The following is a 14,344-nucleotide window of genomic DNA, read 5'->3' as shown; positions in this document are numbered from 1 at the left end:
CGTCCATTACTCGCTGCCGCACAAGATTCTTACTTGTGAGCGTTATACACGTAAGTCCAGCACCACCCCCGAAACCAAATTACCAAAAAACCCTTACTCCGTTTCCTCTTATTACTCCCACCAACCACCACTTTTCCCCACTCTAATGAGGGCGATTTGTGTAATTTCAAACCTCGTAATGATAAAAAAGTTTTAAATTAAAAAAAAATAGAACTAACCGGAAAAACTTAAACGGTGGCCGGAAAAAAAAAAGGCCGGTGAAAAGGGTTCGATATTTCCTATATAAACCCGTTACCATACCCTTTGTTCCCCACATATTTGCATTCTCTCTTTCTCTCTCTCTCTGCCTCTCTCTCTCTCTCTAGCTCTAAACTTGCATACACAAAATAGAGAGCCTTCAATCTATTACATCTAAAAATTCCTCCTCTTTTAGATTCAAAAAGTACTCTCTTAAGAGGTAAAATTCTCTCTCCAAAATTTAATTTAATTTAATTTATTTTTAATTTAATTTAATTTTTTAAATTTGAATTTGATGGAATGAACTTGAAGATATATGAGAATTTGTTGTATCAGTGAGTGAATCTATGAGGTTTGACTATTGGGAATTAGTAAAAGCATTCAATTTTGAGAGTGGTGGAGGTGTTGATTTTTTTATATGACTTTAAAGCTATCGATCTGTGAGGGGGATTTTTTTTTGTGTGCGCGCGATTGCAATGGATTGGAATGCTTGGTTTCGAGGAGTGGATTAGGTGTGTGGTGTTGGGGATTTGAGCTTTTAGTTGCTCCAAGTGCTTGATTTTCTTTGGAAACCCTAAAAAAAACTAATGCTTAGGGTTAGTTGGTGAGTGGTGAGGATTTTGGGATAATTTGATGATCTGGGTGTTGGTTTTTTGTTGCTTGATTAGTGATTGGTGCACTGTTTTTTTACATGTATTTGTAGAATAGGGTTTGGGTTTGAATTGGTTTGTGATGATTAGGGGTTTTTTTTTTATTTTTTTTGTTTTTGTTTTTGGGTAGTTATATGCAAACTGGTTCTACTGTTTGGTGTCATTGATGGGTTTTAGTTGGGCAACTTAATTCGTGTCTGTGTTTGATGGGTATGTGTTATTTGTTGTGTTTTTGTGTTATGTTTTTAAAACTATATGCTATGTTTTGAGTACTATGAAACTGTTTAGCGTTGGAAAAATAGATGTACATGTCAAATTTAAGAACTGGTCTTGGGGTTGGGGCACTCTGTGCATTTAAAGTTATGAATTATGAATTGTTTTTCTGAACTTTATTGCTATATATGTGGACTCATTGAGATCTAGGTTTAATGTGATCCTTTTTCTGTTGGGGCTTTTATTTTGTGTGTGTGTGTGTGTGTGTGTGTTGAATTACCTGGTATCTAAATGTTGGCTTTCTTCCTACCCTATATTTATGGATTGGTTTGCAATAATTGATTTGCAGAATACACTGTCCATTTAGAACGCCTTTTACCTGTTCTCTGTGGATCCTTTTGCCTTGCCTCTTTGTTGGCATGTCATGTTCATTTTTTGTTAGAAATATAACTAGAAGAGCACTTGGAGAACTTTTTTGGATTAAAAGTTTGGATTGTATGCGATTACATATGAGATGGGTTCTCGAGGAAGGCTTTTATTTGATCTCAATGAACCCCCTGCTGAGGATAGTGAGAGTGATGGTGTATTCTGCTTCCAGCCACAGAAGACACTTCCATCAGTGAATCCCAACACCGCTGACTTGGTGGCTGCATCAACTTCTACCCAACGAATACAAAATAATCATGCCTTTTCACATGCATCATCTGTATCTGGTTTTCAGCCTTTCATACGGCCCAAATCCACTGATGGCCCTGAAATGGGAGCTGAACAGAAAAGGGTTGGGGATCAAAATCCCAAGAGTACCTCATTGTCAAAGTCAAGTAATGATGAGGAGATGAGAGCCTCATCATCATTAGTTCAGGGTTCAGCAGAAGCTCCATCTGTTGAAAGAGAAGAAGGAGAATGGTCTGATGCTGAGGGCTCTGCTGATGCATTTGGAAACAATAGTTTGAGTGCAGTGACTAAAGCTTCACAAGAGCAAGGGACATCTGAAGTGAGGGATCTTTTTGCTTCTAGTGGACCTGCTGACAATAGATCTTCTGGTGTCAAAATGTCTCAGAGTATCAAGGATGAAAACAAATGAAAAGTATGGTAAAAATTGTCCTAAAACACAGCTCCACTTAACTTATAAGAAAATTGCCTAGGATGGAGCAGTTGAGGGGGAAAAAAAAAGCATCGTGAGAAAAAAGGAATGCAAAAGGGACAAACCAAACATTCATACTGAGTTGCTGATGACATTCACTAACCCTATATGAATGTTTCAGCCTGTTCAAGGTAGCAAGCATGCTTTGAAGCTATATAATATATAGGACTACTGCAGTTCTACAAATTTCACATTAAATTATATTCTAAATAATCCAAGACAATAGCACGGTGAGAAAGCATCATTAGATTTATTTCCATTTTCCAAATAAATTTGCAACTAAAAAAAAATGAAGTGAATGTAAAAGACCAGGCTTGCTACCTCTTTCTCGCCTTTCAATGTTTTTTATACGGACCATCACATGAGAATCCCTTGAAACCGTTTCAGATACCTCCTCCCATGTGCTATAAAGCTGTGCCCGGCATTCCTCAAAAAGCAAAGGCTCAAATACTCTAACATACTCTTCTACAGATTCAAAACGACCGGGAACACACTGGAGCTCAGTGTCCTCTGATGCAGAATAGTTTTAATTAGTTACACATTTAACAAAGTGACCCAAAACAAAATTCTCTCCAAGAGACTGAAAGGAACAACCATACAAAAAGAAAATGAACAACACAATAGAATTGACAAACCAGACAATGAAATACTCAAAATAAAAACATTTGCCATGGGCACATGCAATATAGGATGCAGGGAAATAAAATTAGTGAATCTCATTAATAATCATAGAATAAGCCATTACAGGAAAGGGGAACATTGGTTGTTATTTGTAGGAAGAAGTAAAAGTACAGAGAAGTAGTGGGTGGAAAAAAGAAAAATATTTTTTTATATAAATTGTAAAATTATTATAATTAATAGTTTTCTATAGACAATAAAGTGCGGAAGGCATTGTTGAAAACTAATCAAGACATCTATTTGTTAATAGCACAGATTTTATTAGCAACAATACTGCTTCTTACAAACTAACCATGCATATATAGGAATCTCCCACCAAGAGAAAAAATAAATAAAAATAACAAGTTAATCAGGAACTTTCCATACTCTAATTTTCATGCACACACATGATGAGACCAGAACTGAGAATATTAACTAATATTCACCAATTTAAATAAACAAGAAATCTGAAAGCTCTAAAGTATTGGTGCCAGAAAGGCTAGAAAAGCAATAAAAACAACAATGTAAATAATATCCTTGTTATTTTACATTAGCTACATAATCCCTAAAACAATATAGAACTATGGCTCAATTACTCTAAACTTCATTATGAAAGATATATTCTTCCATCCAACAGGATCTCCTGACGGTTGGACGCCCACCACATGTAGCTGTAGGAATCCCCTCCACTATGCGTGGGCCTGACCAATACGAACATCAGCTTTTACTTATTCAAAAACTTATGCAAAGAATCCTATTTCATCCAAAATTTCAAATTTTAATAGGAATAGGATACGCACAGATTAAGTAGCAAAGTCTGCAGATCTCATAACCAGTTAATCAAATGAAATACATAGGCAAATAACCTTCATCTCTCTCACACACAAACAAGCACAGCATGAGAACCATAATAAAAAGGGGGGCGGGGGGGGGGGGGAGGGATGGTGATAACAATTATACAGTGAAATTGAGCAAATCAACAGCAGTGTCAATTTTAAAGCTGACAACACACAAACACGATTATTGGAGAAACAGGATTGACACAAGATAATAGGGAATGCCACAAAGCAATTCCAATTTCAAAGAGAAGGGGAAAATAGATCACCAATAACTCATTATAAACATAGTCAAAACATATGATTAGTTTATACCTGGACGGTGCCAAAACTTTTCATTGGTCACCTCCCGTATAAGGCGTTCCACTGATGTGTCCTGATATGGGGTACTAATAGCAGTTTGCTTCTTGGGTGGAAGAGCTTTCTTGTTTCCCAATTTAGGATCCATGGAGTTTTGACTTATCAGGGCTGGCTTCCTGTTGGGCACCTGAAAATTCTTTGGTTGCCTCAAATCAGCAGGCTGCTTCCATGAACTCTGTCTTGGAATGGGCGGCAGGGATCCCTCTGCAGAAATATCAATGTCACTGTTTAGCCTCCTAGGCCNGTCAACTTGTTTCTGGTCCTCATCATTGGCTGAGTCTGCTTTTCTCCAATACGTTCAGAAGCTGGAGGAGCATTACGGACCTCTTTTACTGTTCGAGTGGTAATGGGTGGCGGAAAGGTTTGCCTTCTTGGCGTTGTAGTTTTGAGAGGACCAGCTTGTTTGACATCTTCCAAATTAAGAAACATGGTCTGTCTGTTACGTTTCTTGCCTAGCATTTCTTCCCTCTTCTGGTCTATCTTCCTCTTTCCAAGATTATTTGCAAACTTGCGTGCATGGGTTGCTTCAATACCTTTAACTTCTCTTTGTTTTGGGACCAAGCTAGATTCTTCTTGCCCATTAAAGAATGCCTCACCTTTGCATTGCCATCTGGATTTCGGCCATTAATGACTTTCTGATCATTGTGATCTGGATCCAATCCTAAAGAAGCATGACTACTTCTCAGTGGGTTTACACGCTCATTCTCTCTCTCTCTCTCTCTCTCTCTCTCTCTCTCTATATATATATATATATATATATATTATCAATTCTTTAAATACTCTGCTGAGATAACGAAGGTATTGTTATTGTTCTGGTCATGTTAATTAGCTGAATGTCTCTTATTGGCTTAGGATGGTATGATGTGATTGCCCTTCCAGTAAATGAGTGCAAGTGGACATTTAAGGAGGGTGATGTTGCCATTCTTTCATCCCCCAGGCCTGGAGCAGGTTGAATACAAGAATAAGATTTTTGCCTTTTGAATTTACGGTATGAATATTGATTATTTTTTAGCTCAGGTCCACTAATGTTAACTGTCATTATGTCAAGCAGTTAGGGCTAAGCGTAGCAACACCTCATTAAATGATGATGATGGGGAGCCTGAGATCAGTGGTCGTATGGCTGGTACTGTGAGGCGACACATACCTATTGATACACGTGATCCTCATGGGGCAATCCTCCATTTTTATGTTGGGGACTCGTATGAATCTAACAGGTTATGTCAAAATTCTCTATTTTCTTTCCTAAAGTTGGGTGGATGCTTGATGATTATCACTTATCCTGGACTTTTGTTCTATTAATCATAAATGTTTTGTATCCTGTGGCCAATATGTTGACAATTTTTTTTATTTGTTATTTTTTCCAGCATGGTTGATGATGAACATATTCTGAGAAAGCTTCAACCCAAAGGCATCTGGTATCTTACTGTGCTTGGTTCTCTTGCAACAACACAGCGGGAGTATGTTGCGTTGCATGCATTTCGTCGTCTCAATTTGCAGGTGACAATTGAATTCATTTGTATGATTTTAGCGGTTGTTTCTAGTTCATATTGCTTTTATGGAATAACAACTTACACATGTCTCATTTGTGTAGATGCAAAATGCAATCCTTCAGCCTAGTCCAGAGCACTTCCCAAAATATGAGCAGGAGTCGCCTGCCATGCCCGAATGCTTCACGCAGAACTTTGTTGATCATCTGCATAGGACATTCAATGATCCCCAGTTAGCAGCAATTCAATGGGCTGCGATGCATACAGCTGCTGGTACAAGTAGTGGTATGACAAAGACATGGCCTTTTACTCTTGTTCAAGGACCTCCAGGAACAGGTAAGACACATACGGTGTGGGGAATGCTAAATGTCATCCATCTGGTTCAGTACCAGCACTACTACACTTCTTTGCTTAAGAAACTAGCACCTGAAAGCTATAAACAAAATGAGAGCAATTCTGATAATATTCCTATGGGATCAATTGATGAGGTTCTTCAAAACATGGACCAGAATCTCTTCCGTACTCTTCCAAAACTCTGTCCAAAGCCTAGAATGTTAGTTTGTGCTCCTTCAAATGCAGCAACTGATGAGCTTCTCGCTCGAGTTCTTGATCGTGGATTCATTGATGGTGAGATGAAAGTTTATCGGCCTGATGTGGCTCGAGTTGGGGTTGATTCACAAACCCGTGCTGCCCAGGCAGTTTCTGTTGAGCGCAGAACTGAACAGCTTTTGATGAAGAGTCGTGAAGAAGTTTTAGGATGGATGCACCAGTTAAGAGGCCGTGAAGCTCAGTTGTCTCAGCAGATAGCTTCTCTTCAAAGAGAACTAAATGCTGCTGCTGCTGCTGTTCGTTCCCAAGGATCTGTTGGTGTTGATCCAGATGTTCTTGTGGCCAGGGACCAGAATCGGGATTCATTGCTGCAGAACCTTGCAGCAGTGGTTGAAGGCAGGGATAAAATTTTAGTTGAGATGTCTCGCTTTCTTATTTTAGAAGGTAGGTTTCGTGCTGGAAGCAACTTTAATTTGGAAGAAGCCCGTGCTAATCTCGAGGCAAGTTTTGCAAATGAGGCCGAGATTGTTTTCACTACTGTCTCCAGCAGTGGTCGCAAGTTATTCTCTCGTCTCACTCATGGTTTTGATATGGTAGTCATTGATGAGGCAGCCCAAGCCAGTGAAGTTGCAATCCTTCCTCCCCTTTCTCTTGGCGCAGCACGGTGTGTTCTTGTTGGGGATCCTCAACAGCTTCCTGCAACAGTAATCAGCAAGGCAGCTGGAACCTTGTTATACAGTAGAAGCCTTTTTGAAAGGTTCCAGCAAGCAGGATGCCCCACAATGTTGTTATCTGTGCAGTATAGGATGCATCCTCAAATTCGGGACTTCCCTTCAAGGTATTTTTACCAAGGACGCCTTAGTGACAGTGAAAGTGTGGCAAATTTACCTGATGAGATTTACTACAAGGACTCTTTACTTAAACCTTATGTATTCTATGATATTACACATGGGCGGGAGTCTCACAGAGGTGGATCCGTCTCTTATCAGAACATGCATGAAGCACAGTTTTGTCTTCGCATGTATGAGCATCTCCAGAAAACTTTGAAATCTTTGGGTTTGGGGAAAGTCTCCATTGGCATAATCACTCCGTACAAGCTCCAACTAAAATGCCTTCAGCGTGAATTCGATGATGTCTTAAATTCAGAAGAAGGGAAGGATCTGTATATCAATACCGTAGATGCTTTTCAAGGCCAAGAACGCGATGTCATTATCATGTCTTGTGTGCGTGCATCAAATCATGGAGTTGGCTTTGTTGCAGATATCCGTCGAATGAATGTTGCTCTTACTCGTGCAAGAAGGGCTCTTTGGGTATGGTTTTCTATTATTCCTGTCATTTAAGATTAAGATTATCACATAAGCTGCTTCTGCATTTTTACATGCCCACCAGACCAAATGGCTTAATCCTGGGTTTATTTTCTGATATGTAACTTCATGCTTTGACAGGTTATGGGGAATGCTAATGCTTTGATGCAATCTGAAGATTGGGCTGCACTGATTACTGATGCCAAGGCTAGGAACTGTTATTTGAACATGGATTCTCTCCCTAAAGATTTCCTTATACCTAAGGGACCTTCCTACACATCATTGCCAGGCAAGGTCTCCCCCAATATGAGAGGTTTGAGATCAGCTGGACAAAGACCTAGACCATTGGATATGCACGCGGAGTCCAGGTCAGGAACACCTTCAGAAGATGATGAGAAGTCTGGTGCATCAGTAGTTTCTAGAAATGGGACTTACCGGCCCTTAAAGCCACCGATGGAGAATTCTTTGGATGATTTTGATCAATTGGCTGATAAATCTAGAGATGCCTGGCAATATGGTATACTGAAGAAGCAAAGTCCTGCTGGGTCTATGGGGAGGAGAGATATTTAGCTGTTCATTGTTGTCTGCAAATTCTCTTAGTTCCTCAAGGGGAGAGCTTCACAGTGTTAATTAATTTCCTGATGTTGTGATGCTTGCTGCTATTGCCACTAAGCCCTCGGAGAAAATTCTCTATGCTGAGTTTCTTTGCCAGACATGTTTGATTTGTATCAAGTTTGGACTGAACTGTGTCTGATACAAGGTGGTATCTAGTGTTTCCGCTGCATGCAGTGGAAACGCTAGATGCTTTTTCCTCTGGTACTTGGTCAGGGAATAAAAAGGGATTTGGAAAGAGTCAGCGGTACCCATTCATGCAGTTCGCTGCTATTGTGCAAGAGTTGGTCTTTACATGATTCCTGTGATTTCTTGCAAGGAGCTGGATGCTGTTGGGTAGAATTTGGGAAATCATACCGTGATCCACCAGCTTACAGGGTGCAAAGGTAACAGAACTTGTGTATGCTAACATGTAGTTTGTATATGTGCATTTACTGCATGTCTCTGATACATGCAATCCATCCAGAACCATGTAAATCCATCCATCCAGAATCAGCAAAGCTTCAGCCTACTAAATCTTTTAGTTGTGTATCTATTTGTGGGGGAAAATCCAGCCCACATTGCCTTTGACATTGGGGATTTAAACTGATGCAGGAGCGGGGAAGGCTTCCTTTGTTATGGCCCTTGTCACTTTGTAGCTCTCTTCTCAAACGTACAGTTCTCACTCCTTGGCTCTTTGGTACTCTGATAAAGTTTAGTGCTTTAATTTAGGAAGTAGTAGTTCTTCACATTTTAAAAGATGCTGTCTATTGTACATTCTTTGGACATGCAAATGCATTAGGATGACATCTGATGAAGTGGTATGTAGAATTTTGGAGCGTTTTTGGATCTCCTATCTTCTAATTGTTTCGAAGGGGAGGTAAAAAATTGACATACCTGCCTCGGGTGAGATCAACTCAAAAATTCTGTACAGATATGGAAGGGGGGGGAAAAAAAAAAGCACAGGATTTTTATCCAAATTTTGGAGGCATTTGTTGGGGTCCAATGCCCTGTACATACACCTTTTTATTTATTTATTACTTGTCAGAATCATAGAATTCTTTTATGTCTTTATTTCGAATTTATTTAGATGTATACCAAAGCAAAAAAGCAATTACGTGTTGCCTTTTTGTTGCTTATTTATGCAGTATAAATATTGATAGTTTTGTCTTGTCTAGATGTAAGTATCCGTTTGCAGCCCATAAAAAAAGAAAAAGAAAAAAAGAGTATCCGTTTGCAGAAGTCAGCTCCTTAAATGACACGGCTCCAGTAATATATATATTTTTAAAATCAGGTAAGGTGACTTTTAACATGATAGGTAAGGTGACCTGTTGCTGCAAATGCTTTTTGACAAGCATTTGTCTCTAATCGAGTTCCTCTTAAACCAAATAATAATCCTTATTTAGGTCTTTTAAGTCCTTGGATCATATTAGGTTTATGATAGTCCTTGTACTTTTGGTTTGAGCAATAAGTAATAGGATTTTAGGTTTTTGACAAATCATCTATTCCCTTAATAATTTCCGTTAAAGCTTAATGGCTGGTTTCTACCATGTAAATAATATTTTCTCAATGTCATTATCACCCTGTATTATGGGGAAAAAAATATTTTCCAACTTGAAAGAAGCAAATCTGTTTGAAAGAAATGAGTTCTCTTTGAAGAAGAATGGAACCATTATATGCAGTCTCAACTCTCAAGTACAAAAAACTAAAAAAGTATAATAGACTACCCAAAAAAAAAAAAAATGAAAAAAGATTGAGGCACGTGTGAGCTAATACAAAGTTTAGCAAGGTAGATAGGCTTCTCTCTCTACATAAAGGAATCAGTAATGATGACACCTGCCTCTTATGTAATTTTGCTGAAGAGACTCCTACACAACTGTTTCTCTTATGCAGTTTTTCTAGAGCTTGTTGGTTTGGATCGGATCTTGGTCTGCACACTTTTGAGATCACCAATGTACCTATTCAGTTTTGGCTAAAAGACTATATCATCTCTTGCTTAAATAATGAAGATCAAAGCTTGGTCATCCTTCAATTAATGTTTACTGTTTTGTGGTTAATTTGGAATCACAGAAACAGAGTGCTTCACCAAGGCTTGAACCCAAATCCCTTAGAGGTTATACAAACAGCCAAAACTCGATCTTGTAGGTACATGAAGTCTTATGCAGGTCAACTCCATCTTACTAAAGAGCTTAGAGCAGCTAAGTCAGCCCATCTCACAGCTGTAGGGCCATATCAGCTCATTATCAAATTAGTTGAAGCAAGAATAACAAAGCCACAAAGGAGAGCATACGTTTTTGTAGCTGTAAATATGCAGAGAGCATAAATGTTTTTAGGGGTTAATTGCACTCTCACCAACACAGCAATAGGAGCTCTACTTGAAGCAATGGTGGAAGTTGGTATCATAGCTAAAAACTATGGCATTCAGCATGTTTTGTTCTTAACCGACAGGGTTAATCTCCATCAAGTTTTCAAATTGAGGAAAAGTGCAGATTGATTGGATAGCAGTAGGATAGTTGATCTAAACTTTCTTTCTCAACATGATTTATTTTGTAATACTTTAGTTGTTCCTCATGTAATAGTTAATGCTGTGTGTTGTTTTGCTAAACAAGCTGTTAACACACCTTTGTATCACAGGTGGTACAATCCTGCTCTATGTAACCATGTATGAACTCTTCCTTTGTTTGGCATAAAAAAAAAAGTTTAGCAAGAATATGATCTCCATTATCAATAATTATATACTACAAAGACAAATTCCAAACAACAATCAAACTTTGCGGCCCATTGGCATGTATATCTCAATGGCATTACTTGATCTATTCACATGTTTTAAATTAAATAATAATATTAACAATAATAAAACACTTTCATGTGTGACGATTGAAAAGGTGAGGGAGAGGAGAATGCTAAGCATGGCCATGTAATTTGGTGGACACTTCACATGTGATGTAAGGCGCCCAACTATTAGCCACTAATAATCATTCATTCATGCATGTATGTATCCACGTATGCCAACATTGACATATATAAATATAATATGGCATGGATGATGCATATTTGGCAGCACACGAGTTGCACGTGGCTTCATTCCTAATCAAACGGCTATGAATTGATGTATGCGCTCGGTCCTACAGATTGTTGGGCAGGTGAAAATGCGCCTGTCTCTCTCTCTTTGGATATATGTGGTGGATGGATCAATCATCAATCGATGTATATGTGTTTAATTCAGACAACTTTCTAAAATTTGGGTCCAGTTTTGTTTTTATTTTGGTGACTTTTATTAATAGCTGGAAGAGAGCAGTAGCTCAACTTATTCAAAACAGGTATAGGAAAACCATGATTTCTCACCCAAAAATAAAAACTTTCGAGAAGCAAACACAGACAAAGAAAGGGAGAGGGAATGAGTTCTAAATTTACAAATTCTACTCAAAAGTAACTATTTGTTTAAAATTTAAAAATGTCTCGTCAATATTATAGGCGCCTACCAACTCATTTTCATTGACATTTTTGCAATTAGAGGTGGGATAAAAAAAAGAATAAAAAACTTTATATGGAAATGGAGGGACTATTTATGGGCGAATATTGATCTCCTTTCCTTTGATTGCTTAGGCAGTCATGCCAATCTTATACTTTGGGGCCAGAAGTGTTGGTTTGTAGGGGCATAACTCGTCTGAGGAAGGGATAGATCGCATCGCATTAAATATAATGTGAAATAGTTGTGATGTAATAAATGTCAAGATGATTATGTTTGAATGGTCAACCTTTATTTTTAAGGCAAAGTTGAACAGATGCTCATTTTTCGATTGAGCTTGTCGACATGGTGATAGGATCAATCAATAAAATTCATGAGGTTGGTGTCCCTTTGCTACTTTCTGGTTTTGTTTCTTGCTGTTCTTCCTTAGCTTCACTGTGTGCTTCTATAAAAATTTCATAAATTGATTCCAACATTTTTTACATGTCATGATGTCAACACTATGTCAAAAAAAAAAAAAAAAATTGATGTGAATATTTGTAAAATAGAATTATCATACTAAATATATTGTACCTCAACAAATATTTCTTGGAGTTTCCAATAAAATGTCTAAAATACAAATATCTTCTCTTCCATTGTTGTAACTATCGAATTATTTAAAAGGAAAACAAATTCTCTAGAAATCTTAAGTTAATCTCTCCCTCTGGGTTGATTTGGAAGAATTTTTTTTTTTGATGCTCATTGAAAAAGTTAGGAGAATTACATAGATTTTACAAAATTACATAGCTTCACTGTCAACAGCTTTTAGATTTTGATTTTCATGGTTTGTATCTGAACAGGTTTTGTCTTGAGTCTTTGTTTTCCTCTTTAGTCTTTTGAATGAATTCCTTTACACCCAAAAAAAAAAAAAAAAACTGTCAACAGCTTGCTTCCTGCATCTTGCCAAAACTACATTTAGCACTTTCACAAAAAAAAAAAAAAAAATAATAATAACAAACATATGATTTAGAGATAAGTCTAAAGTCACAATTTGTGACATAACTTATATCATGTTATGGATGGTAAAAAAATATTTTCACATATACCTATTATCACCTTTTTACCAACAACAATTTGTCATGTAGGCAACTCAAGTTGTGACGCTAATCTATGAGTTAGATTGGATCAAATGGCTTTTGTGATCTATGACTATGATTGCCGGCCAAAATAGCTAACTATTTTTTTTTCTCAAACTATCTAGTTAGTAGTTTCAGTTTTGAAACTATATTATTTAGTAGCACCTCGAGTCTTAGAGGCTCGATGTTGGTACATAAAAATCGAGTTTCTAACACTCGAGGTCCAATAAAAAAAAAATTTATAAATTCTAAGTCTATAACCAGCGAAAATACCAAAAACAAATTTCAAAAATTTCAAATCCATGCATCTCAATCCAAACTCAGATCAGAGGAAGGGAAAGAGCTCAGAGGGAGAGAAGGAGCTCACCTCACCAGCCAGGCGCGGCCGCGGCTGGCGCGCGGTCTGGGCGGTGCGAGGCCTGGGCGTCCCGCGGCCTGGGCGTCGCGCGACCCAGGCGCGGCCTGGGTAGTGATCCGATCTGGATCTTCTCCGTTTTTTTTTTTTTTTCTCTGCGTTCTTCTCATTCTGGTTTTTTTTTTTTTTTTTTTGTTTCTCTGGCTTATCCCCTTCTCTGTTCTGGTTTTTGTTTTATTGGGTTGGACCTCGAGTGTTAGAAACTCGATTTTTATGAGCCAACATCGAGCCTCTAAGACTCGAGGTGCTACTAAATTATATAGTTTCAAAACTGAAACTACTAATTAGATAGTTTGAAAAAAAAAATAGTTAGCTATTTTGGCCATGATTGCCTCGAAAGTCAAATCAGAAGGTTGATTTCAAAGTTGAAACTTGGTTAATGTAGGATTGGACATTGGACAATGGACAACGCTCCCCTACTTGTGAAAAGTCAAAACAACCCTTTGACAAAAAAGGAAAAGAGGGAAAAAGCCATTAAAGCCATGCACACATTTTTAAACTAAAGAGCATTAAATGCCCCAAATTCGAAAAGGCAAAAAGTGCTAGAATCTCAAATTAAAAAAAAAAAAAATATATATATATATATATATAGACGTAGAAAAAGAAAAAAGAATGATAGAGATGGGCCATAATCTCCACGTGTTCTAGAAAGTCTTTGTCCATTAAAAAAAAAAAAAATCTTAATAGTATTAATAATAATAATATTTAACAACCTTAGCATGTGTCGCATTGTGTTTATGGTCTCATCTGTCATATGATTAATGACTAATGAGTAATATTCTTTCCGAGATAGAAGTAGATACCTCATTTGCTTCTTAAATTTCAATCCTAATCCTGAGGACCCTTTGGCTTTTTTCACTGTTGACCCGGTTTCAATGCTCTCTCTCTCTCTGGCAGCTGAGCTGAGGAGGAGCTCCGAAAGATTTGCGCTTTCTTTGGCTTTTTTTTGAATCGGTCAGGTAATTTATATGCTTAGTTTAGCACTCGTTTTCTGGATCTTCTTTATTATTATGCTTTTATTGTATTCATGACTATCAACAACTCCGTTTCTGATGTTAATAATTTGGTGGGTACTATGTTGGCAAATGCTAAATTTATGTTTTGGTTGTTCATACCTTTGTGGGTTGGTTGGATTCCATTAAAAAAATGTGGGTTTCTATGTCGAGAAGAACATCAACATGTACACTTATTGATACAATAAGTGAAATCTTAACCATGGACTGAGATGGAGAGGAACCTAACATGTGGGTTGGTTTTCTTTTTCTCTTTTTTTGTGTTATTGGTGTTAATGGGGGAGCGAGGAAGAAAAAGAAAAGA

The 14,344-nt window shown here is 37.7% G+C and overlaps 1 protein-coding gene and 1 long non-coding RNA gene across 2 annotated transcripts; both read left to right on the top strand.

The window, feature by feature from the left end:
- The first annotated feature begins 294 nt into the window (after positions 1–294).
- LOC112038045 (helicase sen1) lies at positions 295–9,194 on the top strand. The gene is made up of 7 exons (XM_065779146.1): positions 295–457; positions 1,450–2,176; positions 4,932–5,045; positions 5,149–5,311; positions 5,462–5,594; positions 5,689–7,443; positions 7,579–9,194. Exons 2-7 carry the CDS (start codon positions 1,615–1,617, stop codon positions 8,005–8,007), a joined length of 3,156 nt encoding a protein of 1,051 aa, XP_065635218.1. The 5' UTR covers positions 295–457; positions 1,450–1,614; the 3' UTR covers positions 8,008–9,194.
- A 2,169-nt stretch (positions 9,195–11,363) lies between these two features.
- LOC136069971 (uncharacterized) lies at positions 11,364–13,998 on the top strand. The gene is made up of 2 exons (XR_010631171.1): positions 11,364–11,875; positions 13,925–13,998. It is a non-coding gene; the product is annotated as an uncharacterized LOC136069971 (long non-coding RNA).
- The last annotated feature ends 346 nt before the right edge of the window (positions 13,999–14,344 follow it).

Source organism: Quercus suber, unplaced genomic scaffold (genome assembly GCF_002906115.3).
Source record: "Quercus suber isolate HL8 unplaced genomic scaffold, Cork oak 2.0 scaffold_200, whole genome shotgun sequence".
NCBI classification, from domain to species: Eukaryota; Viridiplantae; Streptophyta; class Magnoliopsida; order Fagales; family Fagaceae; genus Quercus; species Quercus suber.
The sequence above is the reverse complement of the archived record's forward strand: the minus strand, read 5'-3'. Positions and strand labels throughout refer to the sequence as shown.

Excerpts from the sequence above, each read along its gene's own strand:
- LOC112038045 (XM_065779146.1), top strand. The coding sequence starts at position 1,615 with ATGGGTTCTCGAGGAAGGCTTTTATTTGATCTCAATGAACCCCCTGCT. Across the intron at positions 2,177-4,931 it reads TCAGAGTATCAAGGATGAAA|TGTCTCTTATTGGCTTAGGA; the intron begins ACAAATGAAAAG and ends TAATTAGCTGAA. Across the intron at positions 7,444-7,578 it reads GTGCAAGAAGGGCTCTTTGG|GTTATGGGGAATGCTAATGC; the intron begins GTATGGTTTTCT and ends ATGCTTTGACAG.